At 43.4% G+C, this 27987-nt stretch overlaps 1 protein-coding gene across 1 annotated transcript; it reads left to right on the top strand.

The window, feature by feature from the left end:
* RAVER2 (ribonucleoprotein, PTB binding 2) lies at positions 1-27888 on the top strand. Its single transcript, XM_027891099.1, has 12 exons — positions 1-156; positions 9759-9825; positions 10834-11303; positions 14779-14970; positions 15946-16072; positions 17010-17092; positions 20284-20388; positions 20663-20774; positions 21810-22033; positions 23376-23487; positions 23856-24004; positions 26627-27888. Exons 1-12 carry the CDS (start codon positions 1-3, stop codon positions 26762-26764), a joined length of 1935 nt encoding a protein of 644 aa, XP_027746900.1. The 3' UTR covers positions 26765-27888.
* Positions 27889-27987: the final 99 nt, after the last annotated feature.

Raw genomic sequence — 27987 nt, 5'->3', positions numbered from 1 at the left:
ATGGCGGCGGGAGCCGAGCGCGGCGCGGGGCTGCCCGCGGAGCCGCCGCCGCTGAGCCCCGAGGAGGTGGCGAGGCGGCTGGAGAGCACCCGCCGGGAGCTCAGCAACCGCCGCAAGATCCTGCTGAGGAACCTGCCGGCCGAGAGCAGCAGCCAGGTACGGCCGGGCTCTCCGCAGCCAGACCCCGGCGCGGCGCGGGGGAGGGAGCCGCGGGGCTGCAGCTGCTCCCCGCGGGGCTCGTGGGCTGCGGGTCCCGCCGGCGCTTCCCGGCGCGGGCTGTGCCGGGGCTTTGTTACCCCCGGTGCCTGCGGGGAGCGGCTCCGGCTCGAGATCCGCCGCCCGCACCGAGGGGCGACGCCGGGCTGGCTGGGCACGACCCGCCGGGGAGAGCCGTGTCCGCGCCCCGCGGCGTGGGGGAGCGACCCCGCGGGGCTCGGGGCTCGGTGTGGGGCGGGCCGGGTAACGGAGCACCTGCGGCGCCAGGTAGGGTACTGCAGCACGGCCGCTCGCTGGGCGAAAGCGATGTAAAAACCTTCAAGTCTGGCTTGGTTGCCTTTGTTTTGTTTTCTTTTTTTTTTTTCTTCCTTTTTATTTTTTTTCCTCCCATTGTGAGGTGAGCCATGTGTAGTCAGGGAAAGCGGTTTTCCGCAGCCTGATGGTGGTTTAGGAAAATTCCGCTTGAGTTACTGCTGTCCGTAGGAGAAGATCCCTGAACTCTTCAACCGAGTGCTGTGAGTCAGATGTTGAGGTGATTTAGCTGCACAGTCACTTTACCAGCCATAAATACACAACTTGGTGCACAAGTATATTTAAAAAAAAGTAAGAGCAGCTTTTGTTCTGATCTGCTCCTCGTGTCTCTCCCTCCTCTCTAAGGCACAGGTGGCTTTCCTACCTGCGGGTAAGAGCAGCACGTGCAGACTATCGATTTCTCCATAACTCCGGGAGAAAGGGACTATTCATCTGGGAGAGAATCTTTCAGCAGTCAGTGTAATCCAACCCGCAGTACCCAGCTTGCACTTACTGATGTTTAGTTCTCTGGCCGTGCTGTAGTGTGGTGGTAGGTGGCGAGAGCTTTAGGTTATGACAGTTTTGTTAGGATGTTTTAGGCACCTCTATTTATAGCAGCCTAATGACCTGATCAATAGCAAACTTACAACGTGGAGAACCCTGATAATCTTCATCGTCTCTGCAAGAAGCCGTTGCGTGTCATGGTGTTGACAGAGAGGACTTACTGATGTGTCACCAGATGCTTGCTGTGGATATTCAGGGCAGGATGTGGCATTCCACAAGTTCTGTTACTTGCTCCCATTGCACACAGGAGGTACTTCATGGGTTGGTTAAAGGCACATCTCACCTGTATGGAGGTTGCTGAGTTTGGTATTGCTTGGTCAGACAAAGAAATACCAACATTAAGATGAAATTTGCCAGCCATGTTGTTTTCTGGAAGTTTCGCATTTTGTTTTGGTGACTTAAAAGCAGCACTTAGATGTCTTTTTCTACAAATGTAAGTTTCTAATATTGCCTTGTAGAGCACTACCACCATGTACAGATCCTGAATTACAGTTTAAAAGATGTTATTTTAATTTTTAACATTGTTGAGTGACTGGTGTTGGCACATAAAGGCAGAAGAGTTGTGCTGTAGCAAGAAAGTTTCTGTCCTGGGGCAGTTTTGGGAATGAGAGGTATGTTTGTGGTCAGGCACGTTAAGTCTACCTGTGTATTTGGCTGTCATGCATTTCCAAAAATTACTATGAAGTTTAACACTTCTGATTGCAAATTAACACCCTTGGTAAACACTGTTTTGTCTTCTGTTTTCTTCTGGAAATGGTTGGTGAGCCAAGTGAAATCAGTCAAACTATTTCTGACCTGGCCAGTTTATTCACCGTCAGGAGGGAGATGAACAGGGTTGAAATGCAGCCAAGTCTCCCAGAATAGGTTTTCATAAATGTAACTATTCATCTCTAATCCTTAGGGTGTTGGCTTTGCTGCCGTGCTGTTGTTGTTATGTGAAGAGTAAGGCCAAGATTTATCAGAATAGCTTTCAAGTGAGAAATGACTGTTCTGCTGATAGAGATTGGTGGAGATAGTTTTGTAAGAAAAACCCCATCCTTTTTATCATATAAAGTTACATAACAAATATATTCCTCTGTCAGTTGTAGCTACATATTAACTTTATTTATTACTGTAATTGCAATCTTCAATTACCTTTGGAGTTCTACCCATGTTAAAGTTAATTTACAAAAATCTTAAGGCCATAAGAGAAATGTACCTTAGCAGTGAAGTTTCTCGCCCAGAAACAGGGTTCCACAGGTTTGTAGTCTCAGAACCCAAACAGAGAGATCTCAAAGTGTTAGAAGTGTTCAGTGCTTTAGGTGCAGGCGACTATTGTTAAAGGACAAAGGTTGCCCATGTTGGAGTCTTGGCAAGTGGGATTTCTCCCTAAATGCATTTGGAAACACGTGTGTTCCTAAGAAAATCCTGAGGAAGGACAGCCTAAGAAAGCACTTTGCAGTCTGTCACACTACTAAGTCAGTCAGTGTTCCCTTAGGAGCTATTTCCATTGAGTGTCAGTATGGAACAAATCCAAAGGGAGAGCAAATTAAGTCTAAATGTCAAGAACATTCTTCACTGGGCTTTATAGCTCAACCTGCAAATATGTACTTGCAGGATTAGTGTTTGTTGAGGCATTTCTCTCACTACAACCCTGGAAAAGTTCTTTTCTGACAGGTTAGTGGTAGACAATTTTACATCCTCACTGTTACTGAAGGCAAAGTCTCCATTTGCTGTGTAGTTGGCAAGTCAATCGATTTTGTACTGAGCTGTTACAGTGAAGTCTTCAGAGTTGCCAGTTTTTTCCCCAAACTCATCCTCATGTGGTTCTCCAGCGCAGTACCTGAACTATGTGGTGTGATAATGACCCGAGAATGGACATGGGCTGGTGCTGACCTCTCTGAATCTTGAGATGAAGCACCATGGGTGTCTGTAGCAGTGACTACTGTCTTAAAACCAGAGTTCAGTACTGAGTGTGGACCAGGCTGTGTGGAGGGTCACAACAGGCTTTTCTGTTTCTCCATGGAGCTTCAAGAACATTGCTCTACATTCCAGCCTTCCCGCTCTGGAGCAACAATCCTCCCTCCTTCCGCAGCCTTTGCACAACACACTCCTCCGATTTCCAGTTCTTCCTGCAGGGGTGGGGAAGTGTCCTGTGCTCTCTCCAGTCATCGTTTTATGGCTTCATTGGGGCAGGGCAGTGATATGTGACGTTTTACAGTAGGACAGACGTTGTCCTGTTGGTGTCAGTCTTTCTGAAAAGTATCAGATAGTGGGTCTGTTCTTGTTAGCATTAATATCCTCTGATGTGGTGTTGTGGTAAGACTGATGTTTGTATCAGGAGTCTTTGCCAAGAGACTTAAAAGTAAGCGTGGTTGTAGTAGTTCTTTTATTCTGATCAGTGCTTGGCAGTGAATCAGCAAGCTCTTGGTTGGGAGTCTCTTGGATTGCCTTGTTGTGTGAGCATCTCCCTGAGCCATCATCTCTGATCAATCATCTAATCCATTCCAATAGCAAAGCACGGTCACATATGATGTTGAAAGTGCAGAAATTGCAAACAGAAGGTCCTTGGAACTATCACAGAACTGCTATGAGTGCTCTGGAGGAAGGAGGACTGCTCTGGGCAGGGGGAGGGAAGGAAATAATACCTTCTTCTCTCCTTTACTGGTATAGAGATGCCAAGAACTTCAGGATGACCAGAGTCAATGAAGTTGTACCTCACTAAACTGGAATTTTCATTTTGCTGGAGTTTGTACGGCTGTGGTGGTTTTACCAGCTCGTTCACTCCCCCACTGCCCTGGTGGGGAGGAGAATGGGGCCAAAGTAAAGCTTGTCAGTTAAGAACAGTTCAATTACTGAAGCAAAATAAAACATAATATATGTAAAATTAAGACCAATCACCAGCTTCTATTCCTTTTGGGTTGTTTTTTTTTGTAATTACCCCAGTGGGTTAGAAAATTTGTTTTTGGTTTCCCCCAAGTCACTGTTTTTTCAGTGCTAGTGGTTCCATATTTGTGGCTGATGAACTTCCACAGCAGCAGTGGCTTATCCCTGCAGTGTAATCAGCAGGGTAGTACCTTGGCATACCAATTCCTATCCCATGGACCTCCTGTTAGGAAAAATAGACCTTGGGATATCTATTTTGCTCATCGTTACCAAGCTTTATATCAAAATCTCCAGTGTTCTCTGCCAAGGGCTATTTGCTTTTTGCTTCCCCTCTTTGCAGCTGAGGAGCCAGTAAAAGATGCACTTGCTCCCAGCCTTTTTTCTGTGCTTTATTATCACTAAATGCCACTGTGTTACACTGTTCTTTAAGCTGAGGCTAGAAAATAAATCTTGTAGGGGGGATGCTCTACTTTAATGTAGGACATGAAGCAAAGTAGGGCTGGTTAATTATTTTAATACCCTGTGGTTCTCCTTGGGCACGACAGAATCTACAGAGTAAGGGAATACTGAGCTGTTGATAAGAAACTGGTGCAGTCCACCTGGGATAGGGATTTATTTTGTGTTTTGGAACCTGATGTATCCATCCCGTGTTTCCATAGGTGTCTGTTCCTGATTGAAAACAAGTCACCACTTAGAATGACGCTATCTCTGGTGGGGCTTTGGGGGTTTTTTTCCCCCTTTCTCCTTGGATTAGCCATGATTTTTCCTCGTTCCATTTTGATGGAAAGCCTCTAATGAAGTGTGATGATTTGAGGAAGTGCTGTCTCCCAATCTGTTGTAAGCCAGACCCTTGAGCAGAAGGGGCCTTTGTGTTTTCGTTTCTCCTCCGTCACACTGACTGACCATGAAAGGCACACTTGGTGCAGAGTGGGCAGCTCTCCTGCCTTAGGATGTACATACTTTTTGATTTTCTTCCTTGCTTTGCTTTGCTTTGAGCCCTTGCTCTCTCATATTACCTCTTTCAATATCCTTTTCCTCTTTCATTTAGCTCAGTATACCCAGGATGACGAAAATAATTTCCAGTCCCATAGTGTTCCTCTTATTAACACTAATATGTCTCTGGAAGATCAGAGAAATAAGTTTTTCATTCCATGTCCATCATAAGTTTATTGAGAAACCGTTGATCTTCTATCCTAATGTTTTCTTATATTAGTTTACCAAAGATCTTTGAGGGTTATGATCTTACAAAAGTCAGAATCAATTCTCTAACAAAAAGATTTACCCTAAAGGCAGTTTATGGCTGGAATTCCAGGCTTGGATTTATTTCAGGTTTCATAGTTTGGGACTGTGAAAATGAAGGGGGAATGTGCTGAGCTGGAGCTTTAGGACACACCTCAGTGCTCGCTGTTCGTGGGTGCCTGGGCAGGTTGACATCTGCTGAACCTCTTAGACTTGATCCTACAGCCATTGCTCCCCTGAGAACTTCAGCAGTGAAAAACATTTGACGATTGGTGAAGGAAGAAAATATAATTCTATATGGTTTGGTGAGCCCAGTCTTTGTCTGAAATGTTACTTCTTAGGAGCAAGAGAGGGTTTATCCAACAGTTGATGCCCAGTTGGTGAAATTTGGAGACCTTCCTCTGTGGTCAAGAGATGGTTAAAATTGCACTTTGTATCTGTCCTTGTGCCTTGTCATTAACCCTCTTGTTGGTGCTGTGTGCTGCACTTCTTGTTCTCCAGCAGAGTCTCTGAGTTTTCCCCTCAGCAACAGATTATTATTTTAAACTGTGTTGATGTTTTCATGCTTGCTACCTGATTTTTATTTTATATTTTTATATCTGCAGTAAAATCCATGTGTCATGTCCTGGACTCAAGATTTTGTGGTCTAAAATTTGAATTAAATGAACACCCCATTATATAATTTGTAAATGTAAAGTTGGTTTTGGTTTGTTGGTTTTTTCTTTTTTTCCTGAGAACTTCTCCTTTCCTGCCCTGCCTGCACAAATGAAAACAAAGTCTTTTTCAGTTCTGAGATGATTTAAAACTTCTAGGTTTGCCAAATAGCTACTTAAAACCTAATTGATTCCCATTTCAAGAATATGAGTGTGAAGTTTAGGCCTTCAGCTACTTAGTGGGAGCCAAGTTATAGACCAGGCTTGTCCAGTGTTTATATTGGAAACTTCCCTAAAGTTCACTGCACAAATCTGGCCAGGCACCCTTAGAATTGTTAAATATTTTGTTGCCAGAATAACACAATTATTACATTTAGGATTACATCTAGTTTTACATCTAGAGAGAGAAAAATGCTTGGCTTTAGGGTGCTGTAGGCTTTATATAATGGTTTATTGTTCCAGGTGAGGACTGAGAATTTCTGGAATATTTTCCTCTTGCACTGTGAGAGCCTGGGTAGGAAAAGCTGGTTTTATTAGAAATAATACACTGAGCTTTGCTAATTTGATAAATAGGGCACATGTGCCCGTGAATGACTCCCTTTCTCATTTGTGTTTAAAATAGTGCATGTCCTAAAGCACAGAGATCCTCTCTAAAAAAGGAATTCTTTCCATTTCAGAGATGAAAGTTTCAGATTGATAGTATGTGGTGAAAACTCAGGTTGCCAGTTTTTCTATCCCAGACAAGACAGGACAGGCCAAGAACTGAAGTGTTTCAAGATCACATTTACAGTAGTAAAGAATTCATTTTTAAAGTATATTCATCTTGTATTGTCTAGCCATTTCTCTTAAGCTCCCTTTAATTTATTTGGCTTTGCTTTTTCTGATAATTTTAATATATAAACTGAATATTTTCTAGTTAGGATTTTAATTTTTTGCTCATGATAAGATTATCTGCTTTTAACAACTATAAAGTTTTAAGGGGCTGTATAGTAGTTAAGCGTTTTTGGTTGTATTTCCGTTCCAAGATCTCAGAATCCCAGACTGGTTTGGGTTGGAAGAGACCTTAAAACCCATCTCATTCTACCCCCTGCCATGGGCAGGAACACCTTCCACTAGCCCAGGTTCCTCCAAGCCCTGGCCAACCTGGCCTTGTTTGGTATAGAAACTCCACAGGATCTGTGATTGCAGTAAATCTGCCAGATAGCTTAACATTTTTGCTGTCAAATTATTATATATTATATATATTATTTATAATATATATATGTCCAGTTTGTGACACCCAGGGCAGCTGGGCCTTCAGCCCATCGCACACTTCAGCCCAACATGTTGGTAGATGTTGTTGATTTGATTAAACTCACTAAGATGCAGTTAAATCAGTATTATTGGGGCAGTTATCGGTCAGTTTTTGTAGATAAGTAGATTCATTCATTTACTGGAGAGGAAAAAATCCTTTAGGAAAAGCAGTTTTGCAAACAGAAGGTTCGGATGTGGATGCTGTGAGCAGGGGCAAGGTGGTGGCACTGGGGATGGCGGCCACTGCTCACCTGTGGTACCACCACTGGGCCTGTTGCTCCTGCTTTCCTAAACCTCAGGAGTTAAGGCAAGGCAAGTGCTCCCTGTCGTTTCCTGGGGGTGCAGAGCCAGATTGCCCGGGGCGGAAGCCAGGAGCTGCCGGGAGGTGGGGAACGGGAACCGCGGCTGTTTGTTTGTGCTGTTCTCAGGGAAACAGCCCTGTGCTTACATTCCTTGCAAGTTAATAGGGTCGCACCAGAGAGTACACCTGACTTGGATGACCCTTTTCTCCTCCCAGAGTAAACATTCCCTCCTGGCCCAAGTTTGGATCAGAGGGATCAGCTGTGTTGAGTACTGAACCTGGATGGGAGCAGGGTGAAGTGCTCCTGTTCCTTTCCCTGACAGTACTCTGAGCTGTGGGGAACGGGACCCCAGAACAACAGCTACCAAACCTGAGTGTTGGGAGATGTTGGAGGTCAAGTTTACGGGAGTGCCTGAGTTCAAAAGGCTCAGTAAGCAGAAGGACCTCAGTCTAACGCAGATATTTACATCTGTTTAATTTAAGGAATACACATTTGCCTAAGAGTTGGCAACGATGTGTTTTACTTCTGTAAATTGTCACAAACGGTGTTTATGTGAAAAATGCTTTCACTGAAGCACTGCACAAACCCAGTTCCACAGGTGAAGGTCTGAGCCCTGCCAAGGGCTCAGGAAAGCACAAGAACAAGCACCTTGCTGGGAGAACCCTTTGCACAAACCTGGCAGTGTTTGCATCCACCTGCGGGAAACACTGTTCAAATCTTTACTGAAATGTATTCACTTAAATTAGGTTTTCATTTTAAATCTTCCTTATGTTCTCATCATTTTTTACATGAAACCTCATAATTATCCCCAAAGAAATGTTCAATACAGACTGTTCTTCCTCTCAAAGTTTCAGGCAGTTCCTGGGAAATCATGTGGAATCATCTGATTCACAGATGACTTTCAAAACAGTGTTCAGAGCTGTTTGAAATAGTGTTTTCTGCTACCTAATCATCATAAAAGACTATCAGTGTTACTCTTGTAAAATAATGCAGGAAATGCAAAAGGCAAATACATCCCTCTTCTTATAAGCAGAACAGAAATGGCTTTTTTTTGAGTCTTCAGTGCCACAGTACAGCTGAGCTGCACAAAACTGTACAGAAAGTGTCTTCATAGTTTTTCATGACTGAGAATGAACAATCTATAAGGGACATGTCCACAGTCAAATCCCCCACCTGGCTTCAATCTTTGGCATATTTAGCTTTTCAGAAGCCACATCTTTATCACACCTGATTAGAGGAGGTCTGGTAGCTGGAGAAGTGCTGCCATGTTTTATTAATGCAGTATTTGACAGCTGTTAACTAGTGAAACCAGAGATAGGTGCTCGCTTGACTAAAAGGTGTGCACCTGATACCCGTCACAGAGAACCCAATTAACCTTTAGGCTCCATATATTGAATTACCAACCTGGCTGCTGGAAATTGGCTGCAAATAAACTTTCAGACAAAGCCGGTTTTGCTTCCTCAAATGGTCTTTTGCTATTGTGTGTGGGATTTATCAAACTAAAAATATATGTATATCTCCAGGTTACTCCTCATGGTTTGTCCTTGGGGGTGATGAATGTTCTTCTCTGCTTTCTCACCACTGAACTGATGATCTTTTGTGGGTTTTGTGGGGCATGTGCACCTTGGTTTTGTTGGGAATAGCTGTAGCAAGCTGGTACACACCTCTTACACTTGCTTTACCCATCTCTCCCACTCTTCTCTCCCCATTAATTAGTGGGAGCAAATAACACTCTTGGGATCGATTCTCCATTGAGCATCTGCACAGTAACTGATAGAGGATACTTTCCAGGGGGTATTCTGGGCACAATTATCTGCTGGGTGAAAGAATATCTATTATTAAAAGAGTGAAAATCTGTTGAAGTGAACTTGAGCAGTCACAGGAAACTAAAGCAACTGTTGGATTTTGGACCAGCGCTGCCGACCCTCAGTAAACTGTGTGATGTGATGCTGCCGGTATTTCTTGTCTGTGTGGTATTTTAGCTATGCCAGTCGTACTTCAGAGAAACCGAGAGGGTTTTGCTATTTAATGAACTGTGATGTTATTTGTCTTTAGCAAAAGACAGTTGACAGGACGCCCTTTTGTGTTTATGTGACCTCACAGAGTGAAAAGTAAATTAATCAAATTCAGTAAGCCAGTTTTTTTGTGGGAGATAAAAACATTGCTGCAGTAGTATAACCAGCTCTTCTAAAAATAAATATTTGATAGTGTTTCTATGGTGAAATTTTGTATTTGTTGGAAAAGTTTCTGGTTTTGTTTGAAATGGAGATGAATTTATACACTTGTTTGGTCTGGTGACTTATTTACCTGATGTCACTTGTATTTTCTCTTGCAGGAAATCCACGACTTGTTTAAAGATTATGAAATCAAGTATTGTTATGTGGACAGAAATAAAAGGACAGGTAAGAACTTTAAAACTTCCAGTGGCATATGCTTAAATTCTGTGAGGAACATCATCTGCAGTGTATGAAGTCATCAACTTGTCTACTGTCACCCAGTTGGACTCCTTGTCCCTCAGGGCCTCTTTTGGTGGTTCAGTTTGTCACCTTTCACTGAAGCCCATGGAAAGTTGGAAATGTAGTGATGTTGGCCAGAAGTGGGTTGGCTCACTGTGGTCTCTCCTAGTGAGTGTCTCTTTGGGACAAAACTAATGCCAACTGTCTGAATTCCTTTGGAAAACCGATCCCGAGGCTTCTCTTAGGACAAACCACGTGTGCCTGAGGGGAAAACATACCCAGGTGCTTTTGCAATTAGCTCACATCGGAAAACACCTTTTCCATGTGAGGGTCACCAGGCTGCCCAGAGAGATGGGGGAGTCTCCATCCTTTGAGACACCAAGAATTCATCTGGACATGGTCTTTTGGTGGGTGATCCTGAGGAAGGGGTTGGACAAGATGACCTCAGGATGTCCCTGCCAACCTCATCCAGTCTGTGATTGTGTGAAATGTTTTATGGGCTGAAAACCCAAAAAGGCTCTGTTAACCTGAAGTGAGAACTGGAGAACATTTTCAGCAAAGATATTGAGTAGTATCTGTAATGTGATGACTTCAGTGGAATATTTAAGAGTAGAATATTTAATTTAGTAAATAATAGCAGATAACAGTTTAATAGTAGAATAGTAAATAATAGACTAATAGTAGAATATTTAATGTAGTTCCCCAAATATAAAATTTTGTTGGGTTACACATAGTGGTGTTTGTGTTTCTGTAGCCACTGTTTGAGTTCATTGCTTGTGATGTTCAGTTGATAGTTCCAGCCTTTAGACAGATATGCTGTAATATATATTTATCTATTACATCTCTGGGGTAAATCTTGAACTCTTACTCCTTTTTGGGCTTTCAGGGGGAGGGAGGGGTGTAGTCAGTGCCTCTGAAGCTGCAGGAGCTGTAACCTGTGTTGGTCTCTTGCAGCGTTCGTTACTCTGTTGAATGGAGAGCAGGCTCAGAGCGCCATTCGGAAATTCCACCAGTATTCCCTGCGTGGAAAAGAGATATCTGTGCAGCTCCAACCCACGGATGCCTTGCTGTGCATCACGAATTTGCCCATTTCATTCACCTTGGAAGAGTTTGAAGAACTTGTGCGTGCCTACGGCAACGTGGAGAGGTGTTTCTTGGTGTACAGCGAGGCCACTGGCCATTCCAAGGGCTATGGCTTTGTGGAATACATGAAGAAGGACTCTGCTGCAAAGGCCAGGCTGGAACTTCTGGGAAAGCAGTTAGAGGAGAGCACTCTGTTTGCACAGTGGATGGATGTGAACCAGCTGACCACAAACCTTATTCACTCCAAGTGCCTTTGTGTAGATAAATTACAAAAAGACTGTGCTGATTCGAAAGAACTGATCCAGGCTTTCTCCCTGAAGTACAAACCTGTGTTCTGCCAGGTGTGTTGGCTTTCTGTCTTATGCAAAATCAGGGTTTCACTCTTACTGTCTTTGATTTCTGCTTTTGATATAACTTGTGAATGGTTGTGCATCTGCACTGCAATGTGAGATGTGGTACAAATGCTTTACTGGTATGGGTTTGCAGGGAAGCATATTGGGGGATTCTGCAGGACATCCCTCCCATAAAGTGCCAGTAAAATATTAATAAGACATTCCTTCCTCGTGTAATTTATTGAAAATAATTTTATTTCTGAGAACTTTTAAAGTGATGGGTTTTTTGCTTTTTGAAGCCAGAGTGTATGAATACCACAAGTGCAATAGTTTACCTGATGAAAAAAAAATATATATATGGGTTTAATTAATATATTAAGAAACCTCTGCAAATATTTAACCTGTGTTTTCCCTATCTGAGGAGGATGCAGACTTGGCATCTCATAGTGCTTTTCTTGCCAGGGATGGAAGTGGTACATCTTTGGGAAAGTTTGCAGGTACAGAAGAGGTAGATCCTTCCAGGCCTTGGTAGTATAAATATTTCCTTCTTATCCTCATGGCTCGTGAGATACAAGACCACAAATAAATGTTGTGGTGCAGAAGTACCAGAAACAGGCAGTGGAAAGAAAGCTTTCCTTGTAGTTACACAGTTATGATTTCCATTGCTGGGTTGTTTTTTTGTTGTTTTTCTTCCTTAAGTCTCTTGGAAGGCTGCTCAGGGATTGGGAGGCAGCTCAGGAATTAAGGGATAAGAACCCAGAGATTCCCAGTCTGAGAGCAGAAGGACCATCAGGTTGTCTGGCCAGACCACCTGCAGGCCACCACATCCTCCTTAGTGCTCTTTGCAAGCCCCAGTAATTTGTAGTTGGCCAGAGTAAATCCTTAGACTTGCTTGATCCAAATATACCAGGAGATCAATAAATTGGAGGTAACTCTTCCAGGAGCTGCCCATCCTGTGCTGTTTTGAACCCATGTCTCTTTTCTCAGTTGGATGTATCTGGCTTCAGCTTCACCTCCTTGATAACTAAACTGAGGAGCTTTTACTCCCTATTATTTTCTTCCTGTAAGAAGGTATTAAATGCTGCCATCGAGTCTCTTGCTCAATCTTCCTTTAATTAGCTAAACAGATTGATCTCTTTAAGTCTTTTACTTCAGGGCTTTTTTCCCAGCTGTCAGATAATCTGTTATCAACTCCTCCAACAAATTTCCAACATCCTTTTAAAAATCTGGAACTTCTGAGAATACCAGGCTTCTCTGATAACAGTGGGTTTCACTGACAGGATTCTGCTGTGCATTAGAGGCTCTTAAAAATTGATTTTTACCTTCCTAGTAATGCTTGAGTCACACCTGGAGTAGATGAGGAGAGTCAGTTCGTGTCTGCATCAGTAAATGACACCAAGTACATATTTTTGTAAAATACAGGAGGGAGAAGGAAGGTAAACAGTAGTTCAGATTTGATAGATGCAAAAGGGAAGAGGGTGGATGAATTCTTATTACAACAGTGCTAATTAATTATGAGTGAGGTGACCCAAAAATTAAGGACAAAGAAAAGAGGAGGAGGAAGACTCAAGAAAGTGTGGAAAAAGCAAGGAGGGGGATGTAACATGAAGGGCAGAGATATAAGGGGAAAATCAGGAGAGGACAGAGAAGCAGAAAACTTGGCAGGGAAGGAATTTCCATAGAAAATGACTGGGAGAATGTTTTTGTCTGGAAAGCTCTTCAGCATACCTCTTGTGCTGCTTTCATGGCTTAGATCTGCTGGTAACTCTGATCAGTATTTCACCATGTAAATACAATCTTTTAACTAAAATATTTAGCTGACCTCACAAAATAAACTCTGGTTTATTTAATTTTATTCATTTTAGTTCATAAACTCTGGTTTATTTCATCTTATTCTGAAAATCATTCTGATTTTTCCTCTACTGACAGTAGAAATGTTTAGTCAGGAAGAGCTGAAGCCAGATACTTACACATGGATATTAGGAAAAATGGCTTTTCCTAAGACTTACAGGAAAGTGTTTTGTCCTTTGCTTCAACAAAATGGACAAGAAAACCTTTCAAGAAGGTTTCCACTGTTACCTGATAGGGGCAGAGGGTTTTTTCTTCAGTCTTGTTTGCTTGGAAAGTTTAAAAATTCCTGAATTCTTTGCAAGATTATTGGTAGCTGCAGTGCCACATGTTAAGGGAGTTTTTAACAGTGATTCAGTTTAACTGAAGTTAAATATATATGCTTCACAAGTACCTCGGGTCTTTGCCAGTGCACCTAAACTGATATCAAAATAAAATACAAATATAAAATATAGACACACACACACATATATAGCATCTACACATCTGTGTGTGTATTTATGTATCAATATGCGTGTTCCTCAGAGCTCTGGTTTTAACAGTGCCATTAAACATCTGACCACCCTCTTTTTCTTCAGAAGCTTTGAAATTGAAATTTCAACACTTAGGGTCAAGTTTTGTAGGGTTCATAGCTGGGAACAGGTTGTTTTCATCCAGTGAAATCTAGGGGAGATTTCTTCTCTTCTCCATCGGAGCTGGTATCAGGATATCATTTCTATTTATTTTGGGACTGGTGATTTTGGCCTAAGCTTCATCCCTCCCTTGTCACCCTCTTTTTTTGTTGGATTTAAATCTGCTCATTCTGCTATAAAACTCTGCAAACAAAGGCCAGAGCACTGTGTGACACGTAAGCCTGTTTCCAGTCTGCTTGATTGATCAGTCTGGCATCTTCTCTTGGCATTAGGCACAACCACAGACTTCATATTCTCCTAAAAGGCACCAGATACTGGTGGAATGTGCATTGTTGCATGTTTCAACAGCTGCCATGGAGCCTGATGAATGACATTTTGATTATTGCAGGCTTCAAAACTGAAGAATAATGAGTTTATAATTCTTACCCTGCAAAATAAAAATTGGTGCAGCATCCAGCTGTATTTACAGTTTACTTCTCGTTCCTCCTTCGTTCTCTGTGTATGTATTAAATATATTTCCTAGCTGAGGTTCTCCATGAGATCACAGAATCAACTAGGTTGGAAAAGACCTCTGAGATCATCAAGTCCAACCTTTGACCTGACACCACCTTGTCAACTCGACCATGGTACTGAGTGGCACATCCAGCCTCTTCTTAAGCACCTGCAGGGACAGTGACTCCAGCACCTCCCTGGGCAGCCCCTTCCAGTGTCTGATCACTCTGTAAAGAATTTCTTCCTAATGTCCAACCTAAATCTCCCCTGGCACAGCTCAACACTGTGCCATTTAGATTGGAACGGAGGTGGAAATTGAAGCAGATAAACGTGAGTGCCAAATGTCCTATGAAAACATGGAATTCGACTTACAAATAGCACTTTTGAGACAGAAACATCCTGGTTTGGGCGGGCATTGACCTCGGGTGCCAGCTGGGAAAGCTTTTGGAAGGGATAAGTGGAAATGCTGCAGGGCAGTCCCAGGAATCGCCCATTTTGCTGTGTTGTTGCAGTTTGCCCAGGATGAGGACGGTGGCACCGGCGACTTCGCTGTGGTGGAGTACGAGAGCGCGGAGCAGGCGGAGAAGGTCCGGGAGCTCACCGATGGGATGACCCTCAAAGGGAGGAGAGTCCACGTGTCCTACTGTGCCCCTGGAGCGCCGGGGAGGAGCACCTTGGCAGCACTTATAGCAGCACAGAGGATGGTGAGATTCCTGCACACACCTCTCCTCAGGGTTGGACACGCCTGAATTGGGGTACAGGGATTCAGCTGCTTTCCTTTAGGAAAAGGAACCAAGCTTTTGGAAGTGTCAACATTTTGAGTTGCTTGGAGCAAACTGGTCTAGTGGAAGGTGTCCCTGCCCATGGCAAAGGAGTAGAATGAGATGACCTTTTAAGGTCCCTCCCACCCCAACCCATTCCATGATTCCATAGTTCTTTATGGTCATCCCACTTCAGGCTCCTTCCAGGGCAAAGCATGGACACAGTGCCAGGAAGGACAAAATATGGCTTTAAGATATCACAAAACCACACCTACATATCTCCAGGGTTTTAGTAAATTTAATTTTCTGCAAGAGAAGTCAGTTCAAAATGAAACTAACTGGAAGTGCAGTCATTTGACAAGCTAAAACTTGGCTTAAAACAGAGAGGAAGATTTTGTCAGTTTGAAGATAAATTTCAAGGTAGGAGAAGAAACAGTTTAATTTCATGGTCAGTATAGAAGAAAGCTTTTTACACCCACATGTCTTATCAAATTATTTCCTAGAGAATTGAGTGTGATAAGTGTTGCATGGAGGTGTCTTAAATGTAGAGGGAGAACAGTTTCATCACTTCAACCAGGTCTAAACCATGTCTTTATAAAGAGATGAGCAGTCTGCTATAAGTCAGTAGGTGATGTTCTTGCCAACAGTGCATTTCTTACTCTCCTTTATTGATAACTCCATCTTGGTTTAAGGAACAAAAAAAAGTATCTCAGGAGAAATAACATACTTGAAGCTTTCTTGAAATAATTTGTTAGGTGTTTCATTGGAAGGAAAAAGAGCAGGAAACGGGGAAGGAAGTGGTTTTTTTCTGTGTCACATGAAATGTGTAAATTATTGACATCATGCAAGTTTGAGGGATTTACATGTATTCTTTGTTTTCTCCTGCTTCTAACATTTTTGTCTCTCTCTTCATTGGAGATGAGGAACAATAGGAAAGGCTTGCTCCCAGAGCCAAATCCAGTGCAGATCATGAAGAGTTTTAATAATCCAGCAATGTTGCAGATGCTGCTGCAGCCCCAGTTGCGTGGCCACGCTGTGAAACCTGGTGAGTTGTTTTAAAACAGAATTCAAAAAAGAAACCCTGTTCTTAGTGTCACAAGGCTTTCAGCAGAGAAGTAGAAATTCTGTTTAAAACCCGTGCAGACACTGTTTCAGTGTGTTTGAGCAGACAGTTCCACATTTTATGAAAGCAAAAGCAAGAGGTGGTTTGCTACACTCTTGTGTTTGGGTAGAATTTCGTGTTACCTACAAATGTCTTTGTATTAAATCTGTGACCTCTGAGTGTTTATAGCAGAAATGGGTTTAGAAGTGGTGAGTTGAATGGTGAGTTGAAATCTGATTCCAGATTGAATTTTGCAGCGAGTCCTTCTCCTGTTGTTCCCAATGTAAATCTTTATTCACCTGGGTGCTGCAATAGCTGTGCAGAGCATTTCATAACAGCATTAACCAAAAACATTTCTGTCTTCTCATTAGAGGGGTGTGAATAAACACATAAACCCCAATATAATGGCATTTCAAATGGTGAAAGTATTAGAAACAGGAACCAGGTAATTAAGAGACAGGTGAGGGTCAGCTAAGAGTGTGTGACACAATCTACTGACAGAAGATACACAGAAATGGTGTGTAAAGTGACCACTTTAGTGAAGGAACACTTTAGCTCATGCTGAATTTCAGAGCACTTCAGATAATGCTGTGGCCCTGCAATGAGCTCAGGCCTTGCTGCATCTTCCAGGGAAACTCAGCTCTGGAGGAGCACCTGCAAGGACCTTTGATCCCTCAAATGCAGATCAAAGCTGGGGATATTGAAAGGTTTCATGACCTTTTCCAGCCTAAATGAGTCTGTGATTCTATTATAGTGACCTTTGGTGCACAGGAAAATGTCATGGAAACCAAATTTAAAATTACAGAGTAACTCTTAAAAAGATTTTTCTTGCCTAACTTGTAAAATACTGCGATTTTTTTTGTGTGTGTTTGTAAAACAGTTCTTGGAGCATCTGCAGCTTTACCTCACCTTATAAATTCAGCAGTTGGCCCCCCTTTTTTGCAGCTGAACAAAGTTCATCAGGTATGTGACAAAAGAACTTTCATCAAAATAGGTATTTGGGAAGATCTTAGCATGAAAAGTCCTCTGCAAGTGGTAAGAACTTACACCTAAATTCAAGTGTTCTCATCACAGCTCTAAGGAAAACTCTGTGTTTTGAGATAGGGGTGTAAGAGCAGGCTGTGCTTATTATCCACAAGTGAGTTTTTTAGTCTTAACTGAGCTGCTGATTTATTAACACCTGCAGAGGAAGAGAAAACCTGTCATTACTGACAAAAACTGCTCTTTGCTTTTGATGTGGAGGAGTTTGGCACATCCCTTTCTCTTGCAACTGCTCACACATCCTTCCTGTAGAGACTTGATTGTTCTGTCTTACTCAAACCAACAAGATGATCTTCATTTTAAAGCTTGCAGGGACCAAAATGTGCTACATATGCCATAAAAATAGTGAATTGCAGATGTGGCTTCTTAGTCATAACCCTCCTCAAGCGTATAAGCTGTTTAAAGTGTTCTGAGAGTGCCTGGAATTCCAGATGCACACCAGAATTTCTGAAAGGTGCTGGGAAGGACATTTGGGATGAGTTTGCCCTGGAAATTGGAGATGGGAATATGCACCCACACGAGAACTCCTCCCTGCTGGGTGCACTTGGCCTCTGTCTTGAGCTGAGGTTCTGTCAGGGATTTCTCCAGCTCTGCCAGGAGCCAAAATCCAAATTTAATATTCATGGGAGGGATTTTTGTGAATATCTGCGAGGGGCTGGAGTCAATTGCTTTGATTTACCATTTCTGATGTTTCAGAAGTTCACATTTAAAAATTAGAATCCCCTCAAACATTAGTTATTTCTGCTGTATTTTTGGCAAACACAGACTTCCAGATCTTAAAAAGACCAAACTAAAATGCAGAGATATTCTTTATATTAAGTATATCTAGCTTTTCATTTTTTTTCTGCTAAAAGCTGGTAGGTGAGTATATTACTTTTGAACAAATGCTACTTAATTTTGCTTCATCAACTGAGCTGCTTTTGTGCATATTAAAAAATATCTTTTGGGGGGTTTTTATTAAAATGACATTTTCAATTGGTGTGTTTAGTTACTGCTGCTCTGTCTTCAGCCTTGGAGAGTCTGTGCTTCCTTGGAAGGCAATGTGTTTGCTGCTCACAGCTGGAGACAGGCCTGTTTTACACAGTTAACAGTGGGATTGATGATGATCCAGTGGTTTTTGGCTCTGGGGTTGTGCAGCCAAACAACTCAGTATTTTCTCTGTACAGAGACTTACAGGTCTAATTCTCATCCCGGGAGCTTCCTGTCATTTAATCAGCTCCAAACCTGCTCTGGTAGCCTGAATTTTATTGTCAGTGGTTTGATTATCTCAATCTCTTCTATTAGGCACATTTTTCTGGTTTTAGGTGGACTTACTTTGGAGTGTTCTCTAAAACCAGAGAACCAGATCACTGTTTTTATTGTCTTTAAATGTTTTAGTCACAAACTAGAGGAACAGGCACTTCCCCAGTCACTCTGATTCAGCTTCCTGCATGTCTTGGTTTGTATTTTATATTCAAGGTTTTGTAAAGAAGAAACAGTATTTTAGGATGATAATACCAAAACATTTAAAAATAATTAATAAAAATGATTCAGCAGAGGGGATTTGAGGGTTATTCGTCCAGTAATCTTTCGACTCAAGGTAGCCTTTCAACTTATTTAATTTGTCTTAGTTATAAATTATTATGTGCCAAAATAATGCATTTTAAGCTTTATCAGTGTTGTTTTCCTCAGTCATCCAGCAGTTTTTAAACTCTTTGTTAACCCAGAGACTTTCCTTTGAGGATTCTGACCAAACTGACTTTTCCACTCTTGTGTTTCTCAAAGTTTTGCAGTTGGACTGGTACATTTTCTTTGTTATGTAGCCAAGTTTAGAAGGAACAGTCACTGGCATTGGAGACAATGAGCAGCCCTGGATAATTCCTACTGGAATTCACTAAGACAATTAAAATAGCAGCTGTATAACTAATCTAGATATGGCACATCTTTTTTTTTTTAAGGCACATTTCTGAGTCCAGACAACCATATTAAGGGTTTTTCCCAAGGGATTTAACCCTTTTACACAGAGACACAACCTAGGATTGAAAATACTGGTGAGGTGTTTTGCAGGAGCTGCTTTCTTTTGGGGTTCCACCTTCATTCCCTGGTTTTGGTGATCTTTCCTGTGTAGGAGACTTAATAACAAATGAGGGAAACTGAGCTTGTCCTGGTTTGACACAGTCAGTGCCCCATAAATCTGTTCTTGAACCACTGTACAAAAAGGTTTGTAGAACAACCTATATTTTACCTGGCAAATCGTGCTCAGGAGCTGTTGCCAGAAAGACAATTTCAATAAAAGGCAAACATCATTTTGTCTTTTTAGGTTTATTTTAAGCCACTGTGCTGGTCAGGGCACATAATGCTGAATATACCAGTAGCAGAGTCTGAAGGTGATGCCGCAAAATTATTAATTAAGTGGGTCAGTTCTGGTCAGAAACTGACCCAGAATATTTTGAATTAAAAATATTAATATGCAGTTACCAGTCTGTAAGCACTGTGATTTGTAAGTTTTCTAATGGCTTTGGAGCAGGATTTCATGTAGAGAGTTGGCAGTTAAAAAGGGAGGGGGAGAAACATGTCTGGATATTCCTCTTTGGAAGTAGAGATACTGTAAAGCAGGGGGTGAAAGTCACTGCCAGTCCCAGCAGAGGCCTGTGAAGGTGGAGGTTGTGGGTTAGAATTGCAGTGCAGGGCACAAAGCAAATGTTACCAGACAATGAAGCCCTTTTTCACAGAGCTCAGAATTCCCTGAGCTCCTCCAGGCTCATCTTACTGGCACTGGAGGGACCTCCAGTCCATCCAGTCTGGCTGGGGGGGCTTCAGACCCACTGAGCCTTCCCTGCTGGCTTTCCCAGGGGCTGCAGTGGGGTCTGCCTGTGTCTGGAGATACTTTGAGCCTGGAAAAGCCATCCAGTGGTTGGGAGGTGAAAAAAAGGGCTGGGTGGTCGAGAGCTTAAACCAGCTTGAAATAACTTCTCTTGAGTGAAGCAAAACTGGTTCTGGGGAGGGAATTGTTATTTTCCTTTGCTGTATTAACTCAAAACTTAAATTTCTTCAAGCAGTACCGTCTGAAAATGTTTCAAGAGTGTTCTCTCCTCCATGACTGTTGTCTAACTCTTGTTTTAATCATTTCTCAGAGCTCAATTCTGGGGAACACATCCAACCTGCTGCTGCAGAGCCCTGCCCACCTGCCACTGCCCCAGCAGCAGCTCCTGAAGATGGAAAACATCCAGGCTAACAGTGTAAGGTCATCACTGGAACTTTGACTCTCTTTGGACAGTCTCAGATCAACTAAAACAATTAATTTTTTCATCAAGTGTCCCTGCCCATGAGAGGAGCTTGAAACTTGATTATCCTTGAGGTCCCTTCCAACCCAACTCCTTCTTTGTGTCTGTGATCCAATATAATGGAATAGTTTCGTGCAGCTGAAAAGATTACCTGAATGTGAAAGTTAAAAGAAATAGCTGTGGACAGATTATTTTATCATTTACATAGTTTTTTTATTCTTCCTTATAGAAACCAGGTTTGCTGGGAGAACCTCCAACAATGCTCCTCCAGACAGTGCTGGGAATAGGGATGATGCCAGCGGTGAGCTCAGGAATGGGAACCCGAGGAGAAGCTCTGAAGTGTAAATGACATTTTGTTTCATACCAAATCAGTAGAAATGCTCAGCTTGAACTTACTCATCTGTCTGGCTCCCTCTGTAGCAAAAGCAATGGAGTTTTAACATCTAGTCTGTGCCAGATGTCAGTTTTAAATGCAGATTTCTGTGCCACTGGTGCCCTTTATTGTCATGAGGAAAGCTCAGTTGTGATACTGAGGGTGTTCACCTGAAGAAGAGAGGGCTTCAGGGAGACTTAGACCCCTTCCAATACCTAAAGGGGCTCCAAGAGAGCCAGAGAGGGACTTTGGACAGAGGGCAGTGTTAGATGGGATAATGGGGAGAAATTTCTAGCTGTGAGGGTGCTGAGGCCCTGGCACAGGTTGCCCAGAGAAGCTGTGGCTGCCCCATCCCTGGAAGTGTCCAAGGCCAGGTTGGAGGGGGCTTGGAGCAACCTGGAATAGTGGGAGGTGTCCCTGCTCATGGCAGGGGGTGGGACTGGATGGACTTTATTGTCTCTTCCAACCCAAACCATTCCAGGATGCCGAGATCTCTTTTGTTTCCTCCACTGAGCCCTGTGTTGCGCAGTCCTAGATGTGATCTGAGTAATGGTCATAACCAGGAGCAAGGAAAAGGTTGCAAGGGGGGGAGGCCTCTTTTGAATGTCTGGATTTTAATTTTGGAGAATGCTTTCCAGTACTTTAGTTAAGAGAATTTTTATTAGTGCCAATTGAGGTGGGATTTCCCCTTCTATCCAAATACAGGATCCTCTAGGATGTTGTTCCCAGTTTTTTTGGAAGTGAAAGGAAACACCAAGTTATCATAGTGAATGTTTAGAAAAGCTATTTATTGTATTAAATAGACTTGTTTCCTTCTGGGATGGTAAAAGAATAAAAACTACCCTCACAATCCATGTCCTGGGACAGCTGGGAAATGGATCTGTGGCTGGTTTTCCCATCGCTTGGTAAAACCCCCAAACAAAACGTGCTGATAAATGTCGTGTAACAGCAAAGTTTCTCCATTTATGGTTGGCTGCAGCATCTAATCTGCCTCCAATTCCAGCAGCAGCAGGGATGGGCATGCTGCCATTCTTCCCGAATCAGCACATTGTTGGACAAGCCATCCCAGGGCAAAATAATGCTGCGGACAAACCCTCCCTGGGCGAAGCTGTTGTGTCGGGATCACAGCCTTATCCCCAGACCTTGACAACCCTTCCTGCTGCAGCTCTGAGGGCTGGACACACCAAACAACAGAACCAGCTCAAAAGCACTGACACAAATCTGGGGGTAAGGAAGACTGAGAACAAATATTTTCTTTTTCTCCTGCATATGGGTTTTCTCTTTATTTTAAAGAGTTAATGGCAACTTAGTGCAGTTCTTCCCCAGATCACAGGATCATCCATGAGACATCTTAAGGTCATTTCAGTTATGAAGAATAGGGAGAGAACAATGATGCTCTGTGGTGGTCCAAGTGGCTTAACAAAGGAATCTTCACAATGCTGGAGGGTTTTTTTTTCCATGGGTTTGCCTCATAGTATTTGATGATGAAATGTATCTCGAGGGCAGTGTCTCTTTTAAAGGCTGAAAACTGAACTTGTAGTTGAATTTCCTGGCTAATCAGGAGTAATTCTGGTATGTGTGGGGGCGTTTGCATGTGTATAGAGAAATATATATACGTTTACGTGTGTGTATGTAAATTTTCCACTTTTAATCCTTTCCTTCTTAGCCCCAGCTGACATATTCTTAGTCTGTATTAGTTTTTTTATATATTTATTCCCTGGGAGGATAATGGGATGGGATTCAAGTTGAACCACAATGGTCCGGTTATTTCAGAATTTTTTTTTCTACTATTAACAGAGTTTACTTTTTTATAATATACGTAAATGCTTTGACATTTATGGGGAAATATGTTTGTAATTCAGATTATATCCAGTGTTGGTATCTTTTAGGCAGCTTTGACAGGTTTGTTCCTACTTCAGAAAATACACTTTTCATTTTTAAAATAATTTTTTACTGTATTGAAGTGGAATTTTATGTAGGTACGGATACAAAACATAGGGTGTATGAGCATACATATAGAGAATCAGTGTTTTATTTCAACATTTCTTTGGTCCAAAGGAAATGTGAGACAGTCCTGACACTTCATTTACATCCATAAACATTTTCCCCTTTTAAGTCCAAGCTCACAAATGGACCGATCAGTGGGATGTGTTGTAATGGTGGATTTCAGACAACATCATCTCTCCAGGGCTCATTTGTCCTTTATTTCCCTGTGTCTCCAAGTGAAAAGAGTTGATTTTGTCTTGGCTGTCTTTAATGCTCACTCCCAGCATCTGGAGTTGTTATGATGATTATTATTCCCTTACTTGCATGTAAAAGGTTTTCTGTTGTTTGTTTGTTCTGTAATGTCCTTTAGGAGCTTGCAGTCTGAAGAGAAACATTGCTAAAAAATAATTTGGAAGGAAGAAGCACAGGCAACATGTCCAGATCGTTCTCCCCAGGATTTATTTTAAATGTTTTATTTCATAGGGCTAAGTGTTTTTTTCAGAACTCTTCTGGGACATTCGTCTTATTTCTGACAAACTTGATAAAAACGTAATGCAGACTGCCCTGTCCACTTGTTTCACAGACTCCCTTGAAAAAACAGACTTCACTGCTTGGGGAACCACCAAAAGAAATTCGTCTGAGCACCAACCCCTACTTGAATTTGGCAAGTGTGTTGCCTGGGATGTGCCTGCCAGGTAAGCAAACGTTTCATGGCTTTAATTGCAAGTTTCCACAGCCAGAGCGTGGCAAATGTTTACTCTGTTTGGTTGGTAAATCCAGTGAGCACAAAATTTGCCCTCAAGGGAATCTTGGAGTCTGTCTTAAAATTTCAGTATCCTGATAGTTAATATTTTATTTGGGAAGGGTAAATTCTCAGAGGTGATGGGCTTCCTGATGTAGACAAACTTGTGGAAGCCTTTCACTTCAGAGTAGCACTGATTAATTTGGAGCACAGCCTAATGTGAAGAGGCAAATTTCTGGCTTAATCCCAGAATACAACCTAATTTGTGTGTTTTATACAACCCGTGTGTTTGTACAAACTGTGTGTTCTTTGTGTTCCCAGCAGCAATTGCCAGCAAAGCCTCCAATCCACAGCAGCAGACTGGCCTTCCAAACAACGTGGTGGATGCTGCTGTGTCTCAGGGAACTGCATCGCAACATGCCATGGAGAACTATTTCAGCTACTCTCAGCAGCCTGGGGAGTACACACAGGTACGTGTTCTGCAGCCTGGTTTGTCCCTTGGAGCTCAGCCAAGCAGGAATTCTGGCAGAGATCCCTGAGATGCCTCGCAGAGCTGCTCTTTGTTTTCTCGGTGTGCTCCCGATGCACCTCTTGGCACAGGCGTGGCCTGCCAGCCCCGAGTGCAGCTGGACAGCTCTGCCCAGCATCATGAACACTCCTGGGCTCCCTCACCCAAACCCACCCTCCTCCTGAGACTGAACCTCTTCACTGGCACTTCATCTCTGTCAGTGCTCAGCACAGATTTAGCACAAAGTACATTCCCTGCTGAAATCATAACCCTTGGAAAATTTCTTCTTGAGAGCCTGGGCTCGGGCTACAAAATGACTTCTTACAAAAGTCGCTACAAAATGACTTCTTACAACTTCTGCCTTGGCTTTTGTCTGTCTTCAAAACTGAAGTTTTTCTCTTTCCCTTCCTGAGAAGTTTTTAAGTCTTTTTGAGCTTTGGCTGGATCCCAGAGAGGAGTGTTCTGCCTCCCAGCAGTTCCTGCATAGCCTGGGGAATTTTTGCAGTCTCTCCAGCTGGTTTCGTTGCATGGGGCATCTTCCCATGTGCCCCCCGTGGTGATCAGAGCGTGGCCATAAGGGGGGGAGTCTGGGGAGTGTTGCAGTACTGGCAGCAAGTTCCACAGGCATTGGGACACTGGTGACCAGACCCACCTCTCAGATCAGGTCTGGTGGCCTAAAGGGGCTCCAAGAGAGCTGGAGAGGGACAGGAAAAGGGAGAATGGTTTCCCACTGCCAGAGGGCAGGGTTAGATGGGATATTGGGAAGAGCTTCTTCCCTGTGAGGGTGGTGAGGCCCTGGCACAGGTTGCCCAGAGAAGCTGTGGCTGCCCCATCCCTGCAAGTGTCCAAGGCCAGGTTGGATGGGACATGGAGCAACCTGAGATAGTGGAAGGTGTTCTCCCCATCCTTCCAAGCAGGGGGCTTGGAACTGGACAGTCTTGAAGGTCTTTCCAGCCCAAACCATTCTGTAATTCTGTGATTCTGTTAACATTTTGTTTTAATCTGATTATTGGCTTTAAATTTATTTTGATGTCTCCTGGATGTAGTTTCTAAACCCAAATCCGTAAACTGCTATCCAAAAAAATCAGCAGTGCTGTACTGTTAGTGTTACCAGTATTACCCTGACTACCATGAAGGACTCGGATGGTGTCACATAGCTGCAAAAATGCCGTGTTGCACTGTCTGCTCCTTCCATGTAACAGGAATTACACTGTATCTGCATCACTGCCAGGGCAGTGGTGCCTTGTGTGTCTTTTAAGCACTTAATCATAGTTTTGAATGTTTGAGCTTTATCACTCGTATTAAATACGTTTTGTTGCATCTTGGAGAGCTTTGAGGCTGTTAAGAATTGTAGACAGCCATGGGAGAGGATTTTTCCTCCTTTATAGGAGGCTGTTCAGCAGTGGTATCATTATGCTCAGGCACATCACTCTACCCACGCCAGAGTGGATGGGTTTGAAAATGAAGCCTCTGAGGTGAGAAAAATACCTTTATTTTCTTTGTGTTTCCACTGGCTGTTTCCTCCAGGAGCTGTGAGGCTGCTTTAGACACTGCTTTGTGTGCTGGGAGTGGCTGCTGCTGTGGGGACCCCAGGAATGAGGGGCTGGAGAGTGTGGGATGATGGGTGCTGCATGGTCACCTGCTGCCAGGCAGCCCTGCACTCCCTGGGATTCACACCCAGATTATCCTCTCTAAAATCCTACAATCCAGAGTCAGCTGTAAATTCAGGAGTATTAAAATACTCCCACCAAGAACCAGCCCACTAGAATGGTATTCCCAGTGTTGAATTTCCAAGTATTGAAGGACTGTTTCTTGCCCAAGCTCAGGTTTCTGTGACCAAGGAGAAGGACACTATTTTTTAAGGAATTATGTAAACTATCCCCAAATCCCACATTTTGCTCACTGCGCACCTGAGCTGCTGTGAATGGCACCTCCTGTTAGTGGGACTCAGGTATTTCCATACCTGCTGAGTGCTCATCACTATAGCAAGTGAAAATGAATGATTAAACCTGTTTTCTTTCCAATCCTGGTTGATCCTGGATCCCATTCTGCATTTAGGAATCTACAGGTGGATCTTACCCAGACTACAGTACCTGCTTGCAGGTCGTGCCTCCCCTTTTGAGTGGAGCCCAGGGATCCCAGCAGGCATCCCAGCTTCCTCCCCCAAATCCGTTCCCTAAGGTGAGAGGAGATGGAGCAGAACGGCTGCAGAGTCTTCTTATTTGTCTTGTGCTGCCACCGAGTGGACTTCAGGCCCACGACAAGCCAAGGCAGAGCTTTCCCACTGCATTCCTGCTCAGGATCACACACAGTTCCTGGTGGGTGTGATAAGGGGTTGGGCAGGATGTGCCAGTGCCAGACCCCTTAGAGCCCCCAGGAGCAGGGGATCAGTGCATTTATGAGTGGTGGCTTTTTTTAGGGAAAGGGCACAAACACTGGCTCAGGAGTTGGACCTTAAAGCCGAAGCAGTCAGGCCTTGGGAGTCGCTTCCCGGCTCTTGGTCCTTGATAATTCCCAGCCTGGAGTGTTATTTACTGACAGTGTTTGCTGTGGTTCACATCACTTGTTTTCTTCTTGCCCTCAGGTGGCTCCAGCCCGGAGTGAGAAGCGCAGCTCCTCGTACCTCATTTCCTCCCCGGAGCCCGGCCCCGTGGAATTCCCGGCTCCAGGATCTGCAGTGCGTTACACAGAGTCCTCCCTCAAAAAAAAACGTGTGTATTGAGCCTGGAACCCTCCCTCCTGCCTGGGGGGAGGCAAGACAGGCCTGGACCTCTGCTATTTATTGCTGCCTTAACTCCACACACGTCATTCTGCTCCCTGGGTCTTTGTGGTGGCCCAGGAGGAGCCCCCTCTGTCACGGCACATCCGAGGACACGGTACGTATGAGGGGTGGCTGGGCCTTGGTGGCCTCACTTTCCCTTGGGAGAAAAAGGGACGGTGTTGGTTTGTCACCTGCCCCACCAGAGCAGCTGAGGGCCAGAGCACAGTGACTTGGGAGCTGTGGCAGCTCCACCAGCTGAAAGCAATAAATCCCTGAGGAAGGAAAGCTGATCCTTTCTCCAGTCCTCAGGCTGAGGAACTTAAAAGAGGAAGTCTTGATAGTAATTATTTTGTACTTTTTTAACTCAGAATGTGTGGGTTTTTTCCAACCTGACTTTTTCCAGGATTAAGAGTCCTGCATTTACAGCCTCGGCATTTTTAATATTTCCTCTCAGTCCTGGAACGGAGCGATACCAAATGTACTCCCAGAGCCTCGGTGATGTTCTCAATAAATGGCTGGTAAAAGGAAGATGTTATACTGTGCTGCCTTGGAATTTTCAGTGGGATCTGGACAGGTGACACTTGGACAGCAGAGTAACCTTTATCTGCTTTTAGGCTGAGAATCCACAGCTTTTCCTGGGAGGCAGTGATTCCCAGGGTGTGGATGTACCCGTGTAACACAGGGGGTGCGCTGAAGCCCCTCCTCCTTCCACAGGTGTGTGGGACAGCTGAGCCAGGTGTGTCCCAGCTCTTCCAGGGCCACCCACAGCCACTGTTTCCCAGATTGAGTGTATTTTCCTTTTTTTCTTATTTTGTTTTTTTAAGACTCTTGTATTTTTAGCTTATTAAGAATTGTTCTTTTCTGCTGTCAGTCCTTATAGTTGAAGATTAGCAATCCTTACCTTTGCAGTCGGTGTTGAGACAGGTAAAGAAGGAGCCATCCCTCATTCTAAGGAATCCTTGGAATCCTTTGCCTTGGAACCATGCAGCAAATCCATTTGGACTGAGTTCACCGAGGCCACAACCTTCCTTACTTTTCCTAGTTAATACTGAAGCCATTTTTCAATACTGATTTTTTAAAAATAATTAATTTAAAAAAAAAAAAGTTTTAAACTTTGCCTTTCAAGCTTTGGGATGTGATCAGGATCAGTATTTTCAAAGCTTAAAAAGAAAAAAATCCCAATC

The sequence above is a fragment of the Empidonax traillii genome, unplaced genomic scaffold (assembly GCF_003031625.1).
Source record: "Empidonax traillii isolate 1590-97213 ecotype Southwest subspecies unplaced genomic scaffold, ASM303162v1 scaffold309:size1915965, whole genome shotgun sequence".
Classification (NCBI taxonomy): domain Eukaryota; kingdom Metazoa; phylum Chordata; class Aves; order Passeriformes; family Tyrannidae; genus Empidonax; species Empidonax traillii.
Note: the sequence above shows the minus strand (reverse complement) of the source record. Positions and strands in the feature narration are given on the sequence as shown.